At 35.1% G+C, this 19,444-nt stretch overlaps 1 protein-coding gene across 2 annotated transcripts in view; it reads left to right on the plus strand.

The window, feature by feature from the left end:
- Pkc53E (Protein C kinase 53E) overlaps positions 1–18,379 on the plus strand; it is a 63,665-nt gene extending 45,286 nt beyond the window's left edge. For both annotated transcript variants that reach the window (XM_011637336.2, XM_011637335.2), the window contains exons 5-14: positions 5,841–5,969; positions 9,195–9,348; positions 9,845–10,073; positions 10,349–10,480; positions 10,560–10,733; positions 11,195–11,286; positions 11,806–12,007; positions 12,430–12,618; positions 12,999–13,139; positions 13,203–18,379. In XM_011637336.2, the coding sequence (XP_011635638.2) occupies positions 5,841–5,969; positions 9,195–9,348; positions 9,845–10,073; positions 10,349–10,480; positions 10,560–10,733; positions 11,195–11,286; positions 11,806–12,007; positions 12,430–12,618; positions 12,999–13,139; positions 13,203–13,355 (1,595 nt within the window). In that variant the 3' untranslated portion in view covers positions 13,356–18,379. The remainder of the gene's footprint in view (positions 1–5,840; positions 5,970–9,194; positions 9,349–9,844; positions 10,074–10,348; positions 10,481–10,559; positions 10,734–11,194; positions 11,287–11,805; positions 12,008–12,429; positions 12,619–12,998; positions 13,140–13,202) is intronic.
- Positions 18,380–19,444: the final 1,065 nt, after the last annotated feature.

A 19,444-nucleotide genomic window follows, 5' to 3' on the forward strand; every position in this document is an offset into this window, starting at 1 on the left:
GTGTATAATTGATTCGATAATTCACCAATAATACAAATACCAATAAGGACAAATTTTGTGTTACTCGCGGTGATAGTGTTAAAACGGTTTCGTTGAAACCGTTTTAATGGACGGTAGGTATTGTTATTATGGAGGGCAAAGCGAGAAATACCGATAAAAAAAAAAGGATATCGAAAATCCATCGATGGTGCGAACGGATAATTCGTTATATCCTATTAATAGTCAACGTATCGATATCGCGCTTCATCTCGTTGCGCTCGTTTCGCACACTTATTTGGAGAGACCCAGTTACAAGTTTTCCAGATTACAAGGCCGCGCAAGCAGTATAGAAAAATACTCGACAATTAAGTCCCCCTTGTTGCTTTTATCTTGTCGTGCGTTAAATCGCTTTAAAGTAATCGCGGCTAATTTGGCGCGTCGGAAAAAGAAATAGATACTTCTAATTCTAGTAGATAAGTAACCGATTGATTAGCCTTAAATTTTTCGAAAAAGTCTTTGGTACAGATTTAAAGCCTTATTCAATAACGTAATATCATTAATAAAGACATATAAAAGATTTTTTATTTATAAAAAAATAAATAAAATGAAACACGTATATGATAATGTTGAAAAAAAGATTCAGTTGTTTTATCTCATTTAGGCAATAAATCGTTTATTTGAATAAGTAATTTGAGGATAAATCACGTGATTTTTACGAGGCACTTTATTCTTTTATCATCTTTACCAAAATATGAGTTTTCTTGAATAATGGAATAGATTTAAATTAAGTAATACTGTATTCACATCGCTAAAATATATTTTCCATAAAGAAAATCTTGGAGTTGATACAAATTTATTAAAAATTTAAAAAAAGGACGTCAATTTAATTTTATTAAAAATATGATAAATTTGATTAATAAAACGTGTCAAACGATTTAATCGAATATTCGCGCCAGGCAAAAATAGATTGAACTCAGAGCGATATTGTTTTTAGAAATAACAAATACTTTTTAAATTTTCTTCGTCACTCAACCCTCGAGAAAGAGAAGCATCAAAAATCGGATCAGATGATTCGAAATTTCGTACCTTCAATATTTGCATATATATCGGGCAAGTTCAAGATCGTGTATCTGAGTTTGTCCAATGACATTTCGTTCCATTAACAACAGATTCTTTATCCAAACGGGACAGCGTATCTCGAGATGTAGATAAATTTTACATAAATGAACTATGAATGACTTTCGGTCACCTGGGAGAATATGAACTTACGCAGCAGGTTTTATATAAATTTAAAAAATTTGAGTAAAAAATCGCAAGAAATATCTTTGATAAAACTTAAAAAATGTTTTTTCTTATTATCTGCAATCGAATATATAATAAATCGAATCGTTATGAAAATACTGCTTTGTTTATTTTTGTAATTACTCGATAAATTATTATGTAAATACCTTATTGTCAAAAATTATGAAAAAATATTTTAAAAATATATAAAGGTATAGATTTAGCTTATTGTCTCTCCCAAAATGATCACCGGTATTACGTGATAATGCCACTCATGCCATTCTCAAATCTTTCTCTCTCTAATTTCTCGTTTTCGCGGTTGCGATAATCTTTGTGTTGTTACAAGTGTCGAAACTCGAATAAATTCCACAAAACGAGCATTATTTAACTAATATCTCAAGATACAAAAATATGACAATAATATTCGTATTCAAATTTCTTGACTAAGAAATGACATGTTTCTTTCAACGCTTTTATGCTCGTTTCTGGTTTTGGTCAAAAAACCGAATTGAAAACGATGAAACGATGAAACAAATTTGAATCTATGTCGTGATCACATTTATATATGTAAATAAGGCGATAATTGACAACAATCTGTGACAAAATTGTCGGAGTTCCGTACAAACATTTAAAAAATAAAAGAACTCGTAAAGTTTGGTTTATCGGAGCAATCAATTTGATTATAGAAATTTAATTATGAAATACGAGCGCGGAAACCCGACAAATGTGGTCAATCGTTTGTATCGCTAACTTTGTTAACAGAAACCATCCAAGACTCGACAAAGAAATGAGAGACATCACAACTTGATAGAAAGTATATTATATATTTATATGTTTTTTTATGAAAATTAAATTTCTTATGGACAGAGATTATTAATTTTTTAATAAAAGTTATGTATTATAATTATTTTTTTTTTATTAATCATTCTTATATTTTTTTCATACATAAAAAAAATATTTAAAATTTAAGAAATTATTTAGACTATTTATTAAAAAAATTAATTTATTACTTTTACTAAATGTAAAATAAAAGCTCTATAAAATCTCTTTGTTTTCATCTAGATATCGCATTAACATATATTTAAAATACAAAGTGAATAAAGAGAAATAAATGCAACATTTTTGTGAAAATTTACGATTCATTCAATCAGAATTTGAAACGTGAAATGCTCAAATTTCAACAGATTTAACCTTTGCTGATATTTCAGTTATCGGGAGTAAAGAGATCATTTCCGTGTGTTTCCATAACGCCGAGATCCGAGCTCTTTAGAATTCGTTTTCAGTGTTGATCGGAGTAATGGTAGACGTGTCAATTTAAATTTGAGGTCGTTCTAAAAAAATACGAAACGATTACACCGCTTACTATCCTATCTTTAAGCGTCTGCGAAAGGCCTCACTTTAAAAACTAGGGTCCTTCACTTGAGTGTAGTTCACTTTTTGCGCTTCGACATTCGGGCTACGGATTTTACACTGGCTTTAGACCGCGTAATTATCCCCCTCGATGCACTCGAAAGAAGCATCTTCCTCCCCTCCCTCCCCCCCCTCTCCCCATCACCGCTATCTCACCGTCGTCTCTCGTCTTGCGAGTTCCGTGGAAAAGCTTCCGAGGACGACGAGATGCACGATTACACGCCGACTGACACAGAAAACGTGTAACGCTGGCGACACTGACGTATTTCGCCACGTGAATTTTACACGCGGCGAGAGTGGCATGGAAACGTATACCGGGGATCGCGGTGACATGATACGAGATACTTGCCACTTGCGCACGTCTTCTTTCGGAAAGATAAGAGAAAATGCATTCGCACGTCGTAGCGGGAATCTTCCCCCCCTCCCCCCTGCCCCCACTTAAAGACCACTCCAGAAACGCACGAAACATTAACCGATCGTTTCGAATCACCGTTCAAGGAAACCAAAATCGATCGCGCTGCCCCGCGATTTGAGCAAGTTGCACGTTACTCGGGACATAGCGACTCGTTCCCCCTCGTTCAACGGCGATAGAATATTAATCGCGATTGTTACGTTACTGGTCTTACTCGTAGGTATACTTTCGGCCTTGGTGCATTTTTGATTGTGTTATCACACATCAAACGTCATTGCATTGCTGCTGTGCGCCCCGCAATCGGCCTCCTCTTCCTCGTTCTCGTCGTACGTGGACGACGACCGCCACGTGCCTACGTTCCCTTCTACATTCTACGACAAAGCGCACGCGAGCAGAAACGTATTTTAATATACTCTCCATTCTCCATTCTTCGCCTATTCACTCGCCGCTTATTCACACGGCGCATTCTAACCCCGCGCGTATCTCGTGTATCTCGCCGGGTGCTGAACACCCACCACGGGGATGCGCCACCATACGCATCCCCTACCAGTGTATTACATATGTATATAGATTGTATATAGATTGTATACAATTTAGCCCAGCGCTCATTCACTTGGACAAGTAATTATTATTGTTATTAAAATTAAGTAATTACATTATTAATATCTTATTATAAATTGTGGTTTTAATACATATGATATACGTGTATATATGTACGTGTGCCTACAGCGAAATTCTCACTGTGAATGATAATTTAATTGGATTAATTAAATTTATTACGGATTATTTCCCTCTTGTGACTCCGCGATGAGTTTAATGTAATTTTGATGACGTCTCCTTTGATAGTCTTGGGATTGTTTTCTTTGTAAGAAAATTTTCAAAGGAGCCATTATTCGATTCAAGTTTCTAATTTTTATGCGCTAACTACCTTGGTAATTAAATCTTGAGTTTAAAGTTTGAAAAGATAAAGTTTATTCATATTTAAGTGAACAATAAAGTTTTCCTATATAGTTACGTTTACCAGCGGAGCTTACTTATTAAAATTTTTCTTACTTAGCTTATTATTATATGTTTCATTTGTTTTCTTTAAAGTTCTTTGTTATATTTCCCTTTAAGTTTCCTTTTCCGAAATTTATTTCATAAAATAAATAATGTACGATAAAAAAAGTGTAAAATAAAGAGAAATAGCGATGTCGTACGCAAGTGTAAGAATTTCACTGTACGTACCTTTATGTTCGTATACGCACTGATGCACGATATATATACGAATTCACATACATATGTATATACACACACACACATACACACACACATAGACAGTGTATGTCGTGTATGCATGTAAACTGTATATATATATATATATATATATATATATATCATATTCACGTAGATTTACTGCGATTTACCACTTATCAGCGCGTGAATTTAAGTAATCGTATACTCTCCTCTTAGCAGACATGCGAACCCTTGATTGCACACTATGTGTTGACCACTTGCGTGATTATCATTCGTGTTACCCGCAGTTAGCTTTTCGTTGACTTGTATTTGTATTACACTGCCATACACGTCACTATCTATCATTTGTGCGTCGGACCTTTCATTACGTTAGAGATCTCTCCGTGCGCCGAGTAGCGAGAGATCCTGTAGAATATTGCTGCATACGTACGCGTGGGAAAAGATATAAGATACAGACAGAACAGCACGATCATCCTCGTGATTTATCATTTTTAGAAAGAATATTTTTAGCTTCGTGATGCACAGATAACGCCCAAAAAAAATGATCCCGCGACTTTCCCGATCGAGCAATTCCGATTCATGAGAGAATCGGATGAATGGAATCGGGGAGCGAATCGCGAATCTTCATGAAAGCTCATTTATCGCTTTCTGCACTTCAATTTTTGCACTCCTAGTTTTATACAGATCGAAAGCAGTTATTCCTTTATTGTCACGGTACTCTTCCTCTGGATCGTGAGTTTTAAATTCATCTCTCTACGAGATTCCATTCATCCGTCGTTTCATCGTTGATTTCCATCGTTGAACGCTTACGGATGCTTACTCTCATCAACATGAGAAAGAGCGAATATCCTTCCCATATTTCGAAACCTGAATCGACTCGGTGTTTCATTTCCAAGTTTACTCGAGCGAATTATTTTGAAAGCGGTTTTAGCAGAGATAATGTTATAATGCAACGTTACGATCAATGCTATGCAATCGAAATCTGGTTCTAAATGGAAGGAATGCATAGATATCTGAGATACTTATTGTTATATTTTTATTGACGCATGAACAGGAAGATTATCTCTTATAGTGAAATTTAAAGCAATTTTTGTTATCTGATAGGTGCGTTAGCTTATCTAATTTATAAATTGTTTTAACTTCAGGAAACACGGTTGTGCATCTGAGCTCTATCTCTCTAAAAACGCGATACACACCGCTTTCGAAATAAATGATACATTTATATCCCTGAATCTCCCACGCGTACGTATGCGTAACCGCAGCTGCGCTCGAAAGTTTTAAGCTCCTGAGATATCGGAAGCGATACGAGCGATTTTAAGAATATTTAAAAAGGGCGGACGAGAGAGAGAGCGTCAGCCCCGTGCAACAGTTCGAGCGACAGCTGTGGTTTCGTTGATTGGCTGAGAATTAATCATGTCAATTGACGAATTGACATGAGTCAATCTCCTTTAATAAAAGAGAGAAAGAGAAATTATCGACGCTGGTTGCCGATGATATAATCGATGATGATCTGATGATATAGCATGCGACATGAACGTGCACAAGAGGTGCGAAGAGAGCGTGCCAAATCTATGCGGATGCGATCACACCGAAAGACGTGGTCGTATACACCTGCACATCACATGTTCCGGTAGCAAACTCTCCATAGAAGGTACGTTCAAAATTGTATTTTATATATATATATATATATATATATATATATAATTGTATAAATATATATATATATAATTGTATATATATATATATAATTGTATTTTATATATATATATATATATATATATATTCTATATTTTTATCGCTTTCAGCTTTTTTACCTTTGGATTTACTCCAGGCTTTCTCTTCTTCGCTTTTTTTTTGGAAATTATTTCAGTTTTATAAGCCAATCAATTGTATTTTGTATAATATGTATTTTGTACACTTATCATTATGCGTACATTTTGCATTATATATTTTTAAATTATAATTTTCATACAATTATTGCTACTGAATGAATTATTCTCTTTTTTTGCTATTCTAGATTTTTAGTTTAAAATGGATATTATAACGTAAAAAAGAAGAGTTATATTATATTTATTATTACATAATAATTATGAATAAGATGATATAGAATTGATGATTGAAGATTAATTTTATAATTTGTAACGGTGTCTTAGAGTCGATATGAACTACGTTTTTAGTAATATAAAATGTTTTCTTTATTTTGTGACACAAGAATGTCACAACTAGAAAAAAAGTCATTTAATATAATTACTTTCTTTCTTTCTATAATTCGATTTTAAAAAGCGAAAAATTTTAAATTATACATAAAAAATTATATGATGCATAATGAATTACACGCAAAAACTAGTGTATATTTGAGAATTTCATTTTCACTAATTTTAATAATTATTCAGTATCCTGTTCAGTAATAAAAAATGTTTAATTTTTTTCTATTATTTCTATGCAAGTGAAATAATGTTGAAAAATATTATTTTCTACTTATTTAATATAAGTAGAAAATTATTATTTTCTACTTATTTAATATAATATCTAAATATGACACGCGCGGATTTTTAATTTAATTAATGGATGCATTCATATTTAATTACACCGAAAAAAGAAGATTTTTCCGATTAAATTATGATATAGCAAGTATGCTGAAATGCCATGACATGTTGAATCTTCCATAACGTGTTCTTTTTTACTGCTCTTTTTACGGTCATTTCACATAAAAGCATCTTTGTTTCCTTTCTTGGCGAGATCTATTATAAACAAATTAATTAACTATGCTTGAATTATCTATCGTAGCAGCAAACGAATGATTCAAAATTCAACGAATTTCGAACGATCGTTTGAGATAAAGATAGATGATATAAAGGGGAAGGCGATCGTTAAACTGCGCGATATTAATAGCTCGTTGTTAGTGGCTCTTTACCAGCTAGGCTTCTTACGAATGTTCTCCCTCGTTAAAATTAATTAGGAAGCTCTCTTTTCGAACGTTCGATTTAATAAAGCCGTACAATGTCGTCGTCATCGTCGTCGTCGTCGTCGTCGTCGTCGTGGTCGTGATCGTCATCGTCGAGAACGATCATTTCGAATAAATAAGGACAGAAGCGTAATAAGGACGTCGGAGATCTTATTGGTCGTTACTCATGATTGATATATATTGGGTCCTGTAAGGGCCAGATGAACGCGAGCGTTATTATCGTAAGGACGTAATAGCTCTGAATATTACAACCTGAGAGCGTAGTTTTCCGCAGCTGGCACTAACGCGCCCGATATTTGCCGCTATTCTCTAAATTCACCACGGCTGGAATGCATTAAATTTTCCATGGTTCTCGTCAAATCGGTTCATCGGGAGGGGGAGGGGTGATACTATTACAAGAGAGCCCTGGCTAAAGCCCTTAACTGCACCGCAGATATCACGTTTCATAGGTCACCAGTGTCTGAATCGCAATAAGATTATATAACCTAATTATATATCTAACGTCTCGGCTAATTGTTTTGCTCTATAATTATCTTAATTGATATTCAAGTTATAGAAATTCGACAACTATCTGACAGACGGTTATTGGATACAAATAGCTTTCTATATATCATCTTGCTCGCATCCGCTCACAAAGAAATCTCACATTTATGACTCGAGAGAACGGAAGAAATATGTATTTTAGTTGTACTTCCATTGATACACGCATTCAAACATGCAAAACATAAAAAAATTAACGACAGATTATTTTTTTGCAGCAATTGCTTTACATTTTACATATATTAAACGAAAAGCGTGTATGCATGGCAATTGCAAGCGTGATGTATATATTTTGAAAATATATAAATTATTACTTTATTATTTATCATTTTTAATAAATTAATATATCAAATATGTGTCAATCAAAGATTATTTTTTTATTATAGAGATATAAAATTGTGGAAAAATGTAAATATAAATATTGCGATATATGTGAATTTAAATAAATATTTATCTGCAGTTTTCCACACAAGTTTTACTAGTTATAAAAGTTTGTTAGAGATAATCATCGAGTATAGCGTTTATCATTTACGCGATAAATTTCTGCAATAAATTTATGAAATATCATAGCACGTGATATCATTTTTCCGCGTGTTGCGGCATTTTCTAACAATAAGTGGCTCGGCAAACATCGCGGAGGAACGGCGTGTCGGCTGCCTCGGAGCTCTTATCATCTGTCGATTATCTCGAAAATTAGGTTTGTTCGAACTCATTCGCGGCGCGCCTGAGCGGGCTACCAGAATATTATCCGTCATATCCTCGAGGTTTAATTAAAATTAGCGATGAAACGGATTAAGAGTTTTCTTCGCGCAAAACAAAACGCGATTTTTCTTCGCTTAATCACATTTTTCCTAGCCACATTTCACTTCCAGTCAGCAGGTTATTAATTACACATTGTAAAACTGTCAATCGCATTATTCGGCGTAAAATATATAATGAAGATTATATTAACGAGCGGTTTAAGAATGATCGATGCTTGCAAAAAGAAATCTAATGAGACGCGAGAAAACTTTTATACGTATGAGCGCGTCTAAGTTTTAAATAATTAAGTTTGGGGGAACATTATATTATATATTACATTTAAAAATGGATTAATGCAGTGATGATAATAAAAAAGAACAAATTAATGGATCATTCAAAGTTTACAATTAATGTTTACAATTAATGATTAATAATTCTCGATGCATTTTGCAATCGCAATACATTTTACGGGATAATATTTTTAACAATCGATACGACCAATTGATACGATCTTTCAAAGTATATCTTGTACGTGAAACTCGTTTTCCGGATAAGTGCATGTCTCGGAGATAAAGCGCGTCTTCTTTTCGGTAAATTCTTTCCGAAAGACTTCGATTTGTTCGTTCGCAGTGCGAGAGGGACGAAATCTCATTCCAATGGATCCGAATGGACTATCGGATCCCTACGTTAAGCTGAAGCTAATCCCGGATTCGGACAACGTGAAGAAGAAAACAAAGACAATCAAGGCGTGCTTAAATCCAGAATGGAACGAGACAATCATCTTGTAAGTCGATTTATTCGTTCGTTAATCAAGAACCGTATTCGCACCGGACAATTAGATCTTTATTCCCGAGAATTAAGACGTTCTCCGCAGTTTCGTTTCGAGATGTTTCCTTCCTTCCTAAGCTTTAAGAGAGTTTAGGCGTTATGTAACTTAAAATGATCATATACATTCTCATCTATCTGCATTTAAAGAGATTTTAGCGGATTTAATTGTGACAGAAAGTTTTCCGTAAAAAAAAAATATTCGAAGGTGGTAAAATGCAAAATTATAATAAATATTTTTATTGCAATTTTTCTCAATTTTTCTCAAATAGTAATAACAGATTTTAACAGATTGGAAAATTGTTCCAGTAAATCATAAATGATTTCTACATAAAGCTTTCTATTTTATGATATATCCATCAAAGTAAGAATGGCACATCTTGAAGTTGAATTGGGGAAGATTTACTATCCTTGTAAGATAAAACAGCGCTTAGCAATCTGGCTTTTACTATTAGCGACCTCAAACCCGAGGATAAAGATAGGCGGCTGTTGATCGAGGTATGGGATTGGGATCGAACATCTAGAAACGATTTTATGGGATCCCTGTCCTTTGGCATATCGGAGCTTATTAAAGCGCCCGCGAGTGGATGGTTCAAGCTTCTCACTCAAGAGGAAGGAGAATTTTACAATGTACCTGTTCCTGAGGAAGGCGTCGATCTCGCCGAGCTTAAAACCAAAATGCGGGTATTTATTTACTGGGCAGTGTGATTCTTTGTTCATTTTTAAAATACAAAATAAATATATCATTCACTATGGTATGGTGGAAAGAATCGGATTAATGAAAGAAATTGTTTTGAAATAATCTGCTATAATTAAAAATTGCTGTTTATTTTTAATTAAGCGTAACGTAGCGATTTTAAATTACATCTGAAATATTATTTCTTATTTTGTATTTTAAATAATGAATGCCCAGTTCTCTGGCATGACTCATACGCGAGCTTTTTGCTGACTTTATTCAGAAAACTTCGGTGACGAAAAAAACACACACGGCCCAGGATAAGGATGTTCCGCACAACATGGGCAAAAGCGATCTGATACGAGCCAGCGATTTCAATTTCTTAATGGTACTCGGCAAAGGCAGTTTCGGTAAGGTAAGTTTTAACAATCTCGAGAAGTGGCTGCTTTATCCCGCAATCGGGAATGCATCTCGACGGAATCAATTAATTCAAGGTCCTGCTGGCGGAGAGGAAGGGAACCGACGAGCTGTACGCCATCAAAATCTTGAAGAAGGACATCATTATCCAGGACGACGACGTGGAATGCACAATGGTCGAGAAACGTGTACTCGCGCTCTCGAGCAAGCCGCCCTTCTTGGTGCAATTGCATTCTTGTTTTCAGACGATGGTACATATAGTACTTTTTTTTTCCGATCCGAAATTACATGCACTCCTCATTTACAAATTAATACGATTATAAATTATTCATTTAATCACATAAATATAAATTATATATTTATTTAAATTATTTATCATTAAATTAATAATAATCCAAAGCCTTTTCCTATCGTGAATACCTTGAATATAATTTAATGTAAAACAATGAAAATTCTCTGTGCCAAGACAATATCTCTAGTTTCAAAGGTAAAACTTTTATTTATTCATCTTTACAAAGTTTAATTCAAAAGTTATCAAAATGGAATAATCCGTTTCTTGTTAAGTGTCCTATTAAAATCTCCGCGATGGGGAAACGTTGAGCAAAGAACGTACCGAGCTCTCTTAGGTACAAATGATGTGAAAACGCAATGAAAGATAACCGAGACTTGTGCTTGCGGCTTACAAAGATCCGCTTTCTGCTTTCCGCTTCAGGATCGCCTCTACTTCGTGATGGAATATGTGAACGGCGGCGATCTGATGTACCAAATACAGCAGTGTGGCAAATTTAAAGAGCCGGTGGCAGTGTGAGTATTTTAGTGTCCGTGAACGTGCTCCGCTTTAACTTGCGGATCGATATCCTTAACTCTATTAAAGCGCCGTGAGAGACGACGGCGACGTGAGAACGCCGAGGACGGGAACTCTCGAGCGATTCACGTTGTCGAACTTTCTCAACACGCTCCGAATACGAAATGAAAACCGATTGTACCCGGGAGATGTGTCGCGTCGAGGCGGACACGATGCGCGTGGCTTCGCCTCGCCGTCATCGCCGCTTCGTCGTGACCTTAATTTTTACTCGTTAACCGCCGACTATAATGTCGTGACCTCATTATTTTATTCCGCGTTTGCGACGTTTCGCGCATTTCCACGTTTAAATCTCATTCTTAAAGCCACGACGAAGAGAGAGAGAGAGAGAGAGAGAGAGAGAGAGAGAGAGAGAGAGAGAGAGAGAGAGAGAGAGAGAGAGAGAGAGAGAGAGACGCACGTCGATGGCACGTCTCTCTCGCACGTTTTCACGTCTGTGACGCCGCTCTCTACATTTGCAGATTCTACTCTTCTGAGATAGCGATCGGTTTGTTCTTCTTGCACTCGCGCGGCATCGTCTACCGCGATCTCAAGCTCGACAATGTCTTGCTGGATCAGGACGGTCACATAAAAATTGCGGACTTCGGCATGTGCAAGGAGGGCATCACCGGTGACAAGACTACCAAGACCTTCTGCGGCACGCCCGATTACATAGCACCCGAGGTGAATATTTAAACGGGGCTCGCATGAACGAGATGTTTCAGGAATATCGGCGGATAGTGGAAACATGCATTCCTTGCGAAATTTCAAAATCAATTTTTCCTCAGTAAAGTTCATCTTTTGCAGGAAGATTATCTCTTCTCTCATAACTTTTCTAATTTCAACATTCTGTAACTAAGCCTCAAATTAAAGTTCTCTGCTGAAGTACAAGTCAATTTTAAATTGAACGATAAATAACGCTATATTACTTATATTTGCTTTTAAAGCTCGAAGAAGGCTTTCATTTTTGAGAGAGATTGTATTAAGACTTTATCGCGAGAAATGGATGGATTGTATATTTTCATCAATTTTGAGATATCCAATAAAGTGAGGTAAAGCGAAGGCTGATATTGTCTTACCTGTCGAACTTTTTCATCTTTGTGCAGATTATTCTATATCAACCTTACGGCAAATCTGTGGATTGGTGGGCTTACGGTGTATTGCTTTACGAGATGCTAGTCGGTCAGCCACCGTTCGACGGGGAGGATGAGGATGAACTTTTTTCCGCGATTACGGACCACAATGTCAGTTATCCGAAAAGTCTATCTAAAGAAGCCAAAGAAGTTTGTAAAGCGGTACGCGTACCATCTATATACCAGTATCATCGCTACAGCTTTCCGGAATCTTAAGAAGTTTAGATATACTTATATATTGAGTTTTTATTTGAATATACATATAATATACAAAAAACTTTTTAAGAAACTTATGATCGATTTTCTTTCAATGGAAATATCGGAAGAAACTAATTTCTTGAGTTTTAGTGTCGGATAATTGAGTGATGATTTCTGTTAATGTTTCAATGTAAATTCTATAAATTTAATAAAGCAGTTCTGAAAGTTGATGTGCGTGAAAGAAGAAGTTTCTTACGAAATAATCTATTTGTATAAATATAAAAATAATACGTCTAATTGATTGTAAATTATTAATTTACGCTTGCGAATTTCGCTTCTTGCAGTTTCTCACAAAGAATCCAAGCAAGAGATTAGGATGCGGAGTACGCGGGGAGGACGACGTGCGAAGCCACGCATTTTTCCGGCGTATCGATTGGGAGAAGATAGAGAATCGTGAGGTGCAGCCACCCTTTAAGCCAAAAATCGTAAGTATCTCGTTGCGGATATTTTTAAAAAATATCTAAAACAATTTATTCTCGTTTGTGCAGCAACATCGTAAGGACGTGAGTAACTTCGACAAGCAATTCACCTCCGAGAAGACAGACCTGACTCCCACGGATAAGCTGTTCATGATGAATTTGGACCAGACAGAATTTATGGGTTTCTCGTATCTTAATCCGGAATTTGTGCAACACATTTAAGCGGATATTTTTTTCTCAGGCTCTTGTATCCATCCTTCACTTTATTCCTCGTTGACCATCTTCCTCTTTATCACTCAGGGCTCTCTCATCCTTCTTTTTCACTCTCTGTCAATTTCTCTCTCTCTCTCTTTCTCTCTCGCCTTGTCTCTCTATCTCTTACTATAGCATTCTCATGACAAAAACGAGCGAGAATTTGAAGCGCTGTCATTTCTGAATCTCGCTAGGAATTCACGCGAGATTCTTCGGTGTATTTCTAAGGGATTATTGATGGTATGTTGTACTATTTACGCTGTAAAAGAGAAAAAAGGTAGAAGAATACGATATATAGATGTCGAGGTTCGTCGAATGAATCCGAATAGCTGTCGTGAAGAAAGGACGAAGCTGACGGAACAATAGCACGTAGGGAAGAAACGCGTTTCCCGTAAAAAGAAATAAAGAAAAAGTGATATGACCGGCAAGAGGGAAATTTCAAAATCAATGTCTTCGTTCTTTACGTATGTTATTATGCATTTACTTCAGTAGTCTCTCTACTGTCGCCTTCCAGAGTATATATAATATATATATTGGACGAACGTGTAAATGAATATATATATAATTATATATACATATATACATTATATATATATATATATATATATATATATATATATATACAAAGTCATTATGACATATTACATATAAATATATATATAAATAATATATATTATACATTATAAATTTCTATCAATATTTCGTTAACGTTGCACTTCTCGGCGGTTTAATCTTCTTAAGTAGCGGATTTTTAGAGCTGGGTCCCTACATTCTCTGGACTCAAGACGGGTAAAGAATTTATTAGTGCTACGTTGAGATCGATTCTCATATTGATGACACATACACATGTACACACACGCACACGCACGAATACACACACACACACACACACACACACACACACACACACACACACACAAATATAGAAACGTATAAAAAAAATGCACTCACACGTATACACTTGTACTCACGCAAATACAAGCCATGTACGGTATCTTTTCCTTTCTCCTTTATTCGTCGCGAAAAAAGCACGAGGTTAAAGTATCTTTCCTAGTTTTTCTCCATCGTCCTTCGATGGAAATGCGGATACGATTACAGGTATCATGCTCGATAAACTATGTATACATTGTATCAGTAAGTAATGACAGAATGTTTTCTCTGATGCGAGCCGAGGGTGCGCTGAGTCGATCGGTGGTTCAATGTTGATAATAAGTGAAGCGATCGCCGTGTCGAATAATAACAGAGGCGGAATCGTATAACACAATAGTCTCGCGTTTACGCGAGGAGGATCGACAATATGAGTGCCGGCACGTGCTGGCGTGTAAAGTTTTATGCACTCCTCATTGGAGTAATACGCCCGCCCGTATATTATTCGACACGATAACGTTTTACGCGAGATGAGATATTCCAGGAATATATTACAGGAATAATTCACAATTCTCTTGCAATTACATGAAGTTTCTCTCGCTGCATGCTCGAACGGATCTTATCTCGTTTTACGTAATATATATATTATACTCTCAGATCCTTTTCCTCGAGGTACGTCACTACATGTAGAGAACACTCGTGCGTAAGAAATTAATATCTTGCATTGTCTGACAATCGAAAGGATCAAGGACAGCGCCTTGATCCACTTAGCGCTTTCCTCGCGCATCTTTGTAATTACTCGAGTGTGCGCCTCCTCTTGCCGAGACCTTTCGATTCGTCTTGTCGAGGAGGGCACGATCATCGGATGAAATTTAGGAAGACTTAGTACAAGCGAGTATATTAATGCAGAATATACATTACTCTCACGCGATGTTTTCCACCTCGATCCTGTGTTGTTCTTTTTTTTTTTTCCTCGTCGATCGTAGTATGCGCGCGTAACGACGATCAATATGATTAGTAATTATTATTGATTAATGCGCGTAATTAATGTAGACGTAGACGTGGCGAGCTCGATGCGAGCTTTCTCTTCGTTTTTATACACCCGGTATTGATAACTCGACGAGCGACTTTTTCGAGCTTATTACGATCTACGATGAGAATAAAAGTTTATCGGATAAAAGAAATAGAAGACAAAAAAAAATTGACAGAGCTTTGTTAGAGTGTTTCGAAGATCTACAGTGATAATCATATATTCTTTGTTCTCTAAGTTTTCACAACGCAAATTATAAGTAAAAAGACAGTCGCAATTGCTCGTCGGGTTTCAATATACGTATAAAAATAGAGACTCAAGGACGATCTCGTATCCTGTTCCTCGTCTTATTATCTCCTTACATAAACGATGAATTTTTCCAGAGGATCGTCGCTTCGATTAAATGTCATAATTTAATCACGGTGAGACTTAAGGTCGCTATATAATGTTTTTAATACAGAAGAATTATAAAAGCGCGTTCATTAATAAGATTCTCTTCAAATATGTTTCGATATCTTGAAAATTATTGTATTTTATTGCAGTAATATACTTTTATTTGCGTCGTTAAGATTGCATCGATAAAAGGATACGAGTTCGCGTTTTTTTTAAATTATGACTACCTGTTATTATTTTGTGTGGATGTACGTGCGATTGGTGTGTGAGCGTATGTGCGAGCGTGTCCCGAGATAATAAGAGATTTGATGTGGCTCTCGCCCCTTTTTTTCCAACGGGCGATTCTTGTTCTTCGATCGGGCGACTTCGCGCAGTCTCGTCGCGTAATCGTCTTCGCGTCGAATTATTCGATGTAATTTCGAGACACCATCAATTCACCAGTTGACAACAGAATTTCATTCGTTCTTTCGTATAGCGTATATTGCTAATTATATAATTTGCATTGTTGTACCATATACGATTATATTATTACAAGTCAATGTGGTAGTTGGCATACTAGCTCTCCGCACATCCTGCGTTCTCCGCATTTGTTCATATCTTTGGACATCTTACGATAATTACAATTTTTCGCTTACCTTACGATATTATAGCAACTTTGAGAAACGTAATAAAAAATTTCTGCAATTTCCGTCAAAATGAAACGTGTATCGATTCTGCGTTTCCACAACCGAGAGAAAACCCGACACGCCATTTCTGCGGCAATCCGTGCGTGACGACATTAGATTCGGTTACTTTTTATCGTAACGCGGAACCTGAAATATCCCTGCACGGGGCTGCGCGATCTGCGCCCGAAATCTATTTTTGTACTAAAAAGAAAATTTAACTCACGAGAAGGAGGCTGTTGCCTCCTACATGCGTCTAATGGATCTCTCATTGCCACAATTATGGCACTTCTTGTAGAGCTTTTAGTTTGGGCCAGGCGTTGTAAGAAGGCACCGATAAGAATAGCTGATAAATCACAGTCGCTATAATGCGCGTATCTACGAGAAAGAGAGAGATAGAGTACGTCATTAGGCTGGAAAATTCTAAGAGTTGAGTAGAAGTACGATTTTGCAGAAAGGAAATTTTCTTCATTTATTGCTATTATGCGCGTCAAGAGGGAGTACTCTTATTTCAATAATAATAATAATATACCCATATCTCATTGGCAAAAACATATATATATATATACAGTTAATAAAATCCGAAAAAATACGCGATCATCTGTAAAACTTTGATTCTAAGCAGTACTTTTCAAAATATTATTTCGTAATCATCATTTGAAAAATAATTTTTATTTTTACACATTTGTGTAAAAGAGCTAAATTTGAACTGGTGTCATTTTATCCGTCGCAATCAGACGCAATCTTTTTTTAATTAATAAATAAACGCGAATCTATTCTTTCTAGTATATTTTCTAGTACGCACGATTCGTGTTTTTTTTTTATTTTTATGTAAAAAAATTCTTTGTACTGTTTAGACTTGATTACAAAGGCAATACGTTTGTATAAGGAAAAATCGACGTTTGTTTCGTTTCTACAGATTAGCGATAAGGACTGGTTTGACAATGAATTTTCGAAAAGTAGCGAAATCTTTAATGAGGAATGTCAAATAAGTGACAGTGATTTTATAACAATTATGCTGGCTTTTTTTCTTCAATAGAGGCGTGGTGCAGTATTAGCTTTAGTGGTGATCGCGTCTCTATTGTCGATCTCTGTCTCTTTCCCTTTCTTTCACTCTTGCTTTCTGTCATTTTTTTCTGTCTCTCTTTCTTGATCTCTTGTTCTAGGTGTTACCTCTTTAAACTTTCGAAAGGTAAGGAGTAGAATGCGTTTTTATTGATACAAAATTTTGGAGGAATCGAGGCAGCGAGTACGCGCGTTTGTCCGTTGCGATTCTGAATGGAAAATTTGGAGAAATCACATCGAGTCTTTTCGCAAACAAAAAAATTGACGAAATCATTCCGTTAATTGTAGACAAAAACTTGGGAATTAGATTTATATTTTTAACATTATCATTACTTTACTGTGCATTAATCTTTCGTTGCGCATAACATTTTTAGTAAGAGAAATAAGATGTTCATTGGAAGCAAGACATTTTTCTTTTAGAATCGTGAAGTGTGAACGAAGTCGTACGTGATGCATTTGTAGTGATAAGAAATAATTACAATTTATTATAAATATAATTATTAAATTTATGTTATCTCGCAAAATACCTTTGCAATGAAAACCGCAGCTATTTTTCATTAGACTACATGAATTTATTTAGTTCATATAATTAGCTGATATCTTTCACGTATATATTATTTTTCTTCCGTGCTGATTTGAAGAAACCCTTAGAAACACATCCGGTCTGTAATTAATTGATATGTTTTCTAATCTGATTAACAGGATGCAGATGCGTGCGTATCACGCGCGTAATCGCGAAACGTAGTCGAGCAGTTGACTAGCGCGTTACACTTAGCTCTTAAGTTAAAAAGAGAGGTAACAAGTAAAGGGGAAAAAACAATTAAAAAAAATATATAAGGAAGAAGGTAGAAAATATATAAAGATGTAGAGTATATAAGGATAATCCCGATCGTGCGTAGCACTCTCTATTTCATCTTACCATACTGTAATAAAATATGTTTTCTTGATTACGCCCATAATACACGTATTTACATATACATACATATTTTTAAGATGTTTTTGTGCATTTATAATGTCGTTATAATAAAAGTTCCAAATCTCTCGTGTCACGAGAAGGTTTGTTGGAACCCCTGCGCCTTAACGCGCAGCGATTTCTTAACTGTTCGTTAACAAGTTATTTTAGATATTCTTTATCGAAATTTTTTCAAAATTTATTAATGTTTTTTTTTGAGAGAATAACGTTTTTCATACGCTGAATATTTCACCCAGGAAAAAAGATTTATTTCATATTTTTTATTATATTTAATTTGAAATCTAACGTCGACGTGTAACATAAAACCTCTTTAATTTGGAAAAAGTGACGTCACAATTTCTAATAATACAACATTGGAAAGTCTCAAACGTATTAATTGTCAAAGAAAAATATCTCTTTAAATAAATGAATATATATCCGCAATTTTTATTATTTCTCTCCTTCTGATTTACATGTGCTGATTTATTTCATTTCATAATATGACTTGTACATGATAAAAGATTGATTTAAGACTTTCTGTTATTAATACAGGATATATTTAAAATTACAGGATATATTTAAGTTATTTATACTTGCTGTATGAATTCATACATTGATCTAATATTAGATAAAAAAAAACACTTTTTTTTATTTAAAATTTTGATTCATTTGCTTTGATATTCATCGATTTGTCGTTATTTGTTGTTTTGAAAAGAGAAATTTTATTGAAATTATATACAAATTTGTTGTTGTCGAATTTTTAAAAAGTTTTTAAATTTTTATTTTACTTAATACGTCTTTTTAATTATTGTATAAAAGATTCATAATGGAAATATTTATTATAGTAGCATTGGAAATAAATAAATTTTCAAATTCAAATGCTTACAACTTTCGCGGGCAGATGGCACTACTAGTAAGCTACCATCTTTCTTTTAGTTTTTACGAAATATTCAAACATACGAAGGTTAGACCAGCTGTCAAATCGATTCGTGTGAATTTTCCGCTAATTAACACAATAAATAAACCATGTCACGCAAATAATATTGTGATTTGTGATGGTTCTTGGAATTAAGTTATCCTCACAAAATCA

The sequence above is a fragment of the Pogonomyrmex barbatus genome, unplaced genomic scaffold (assembly GCF_055798465.1).
Source record: "Pogonomyrmex barbatus isolate J1 unplaced genomic scaffold, ASM5579846v1 scaffold8, whole genome shotgun sequence".
Lineage (NCBI taxonomy): Eukaryota > Metazoa > Arthropoda > Insecta > Hymenoptera > Formicidae > Pogonomyrmex > Pogonomyrmex barbatus.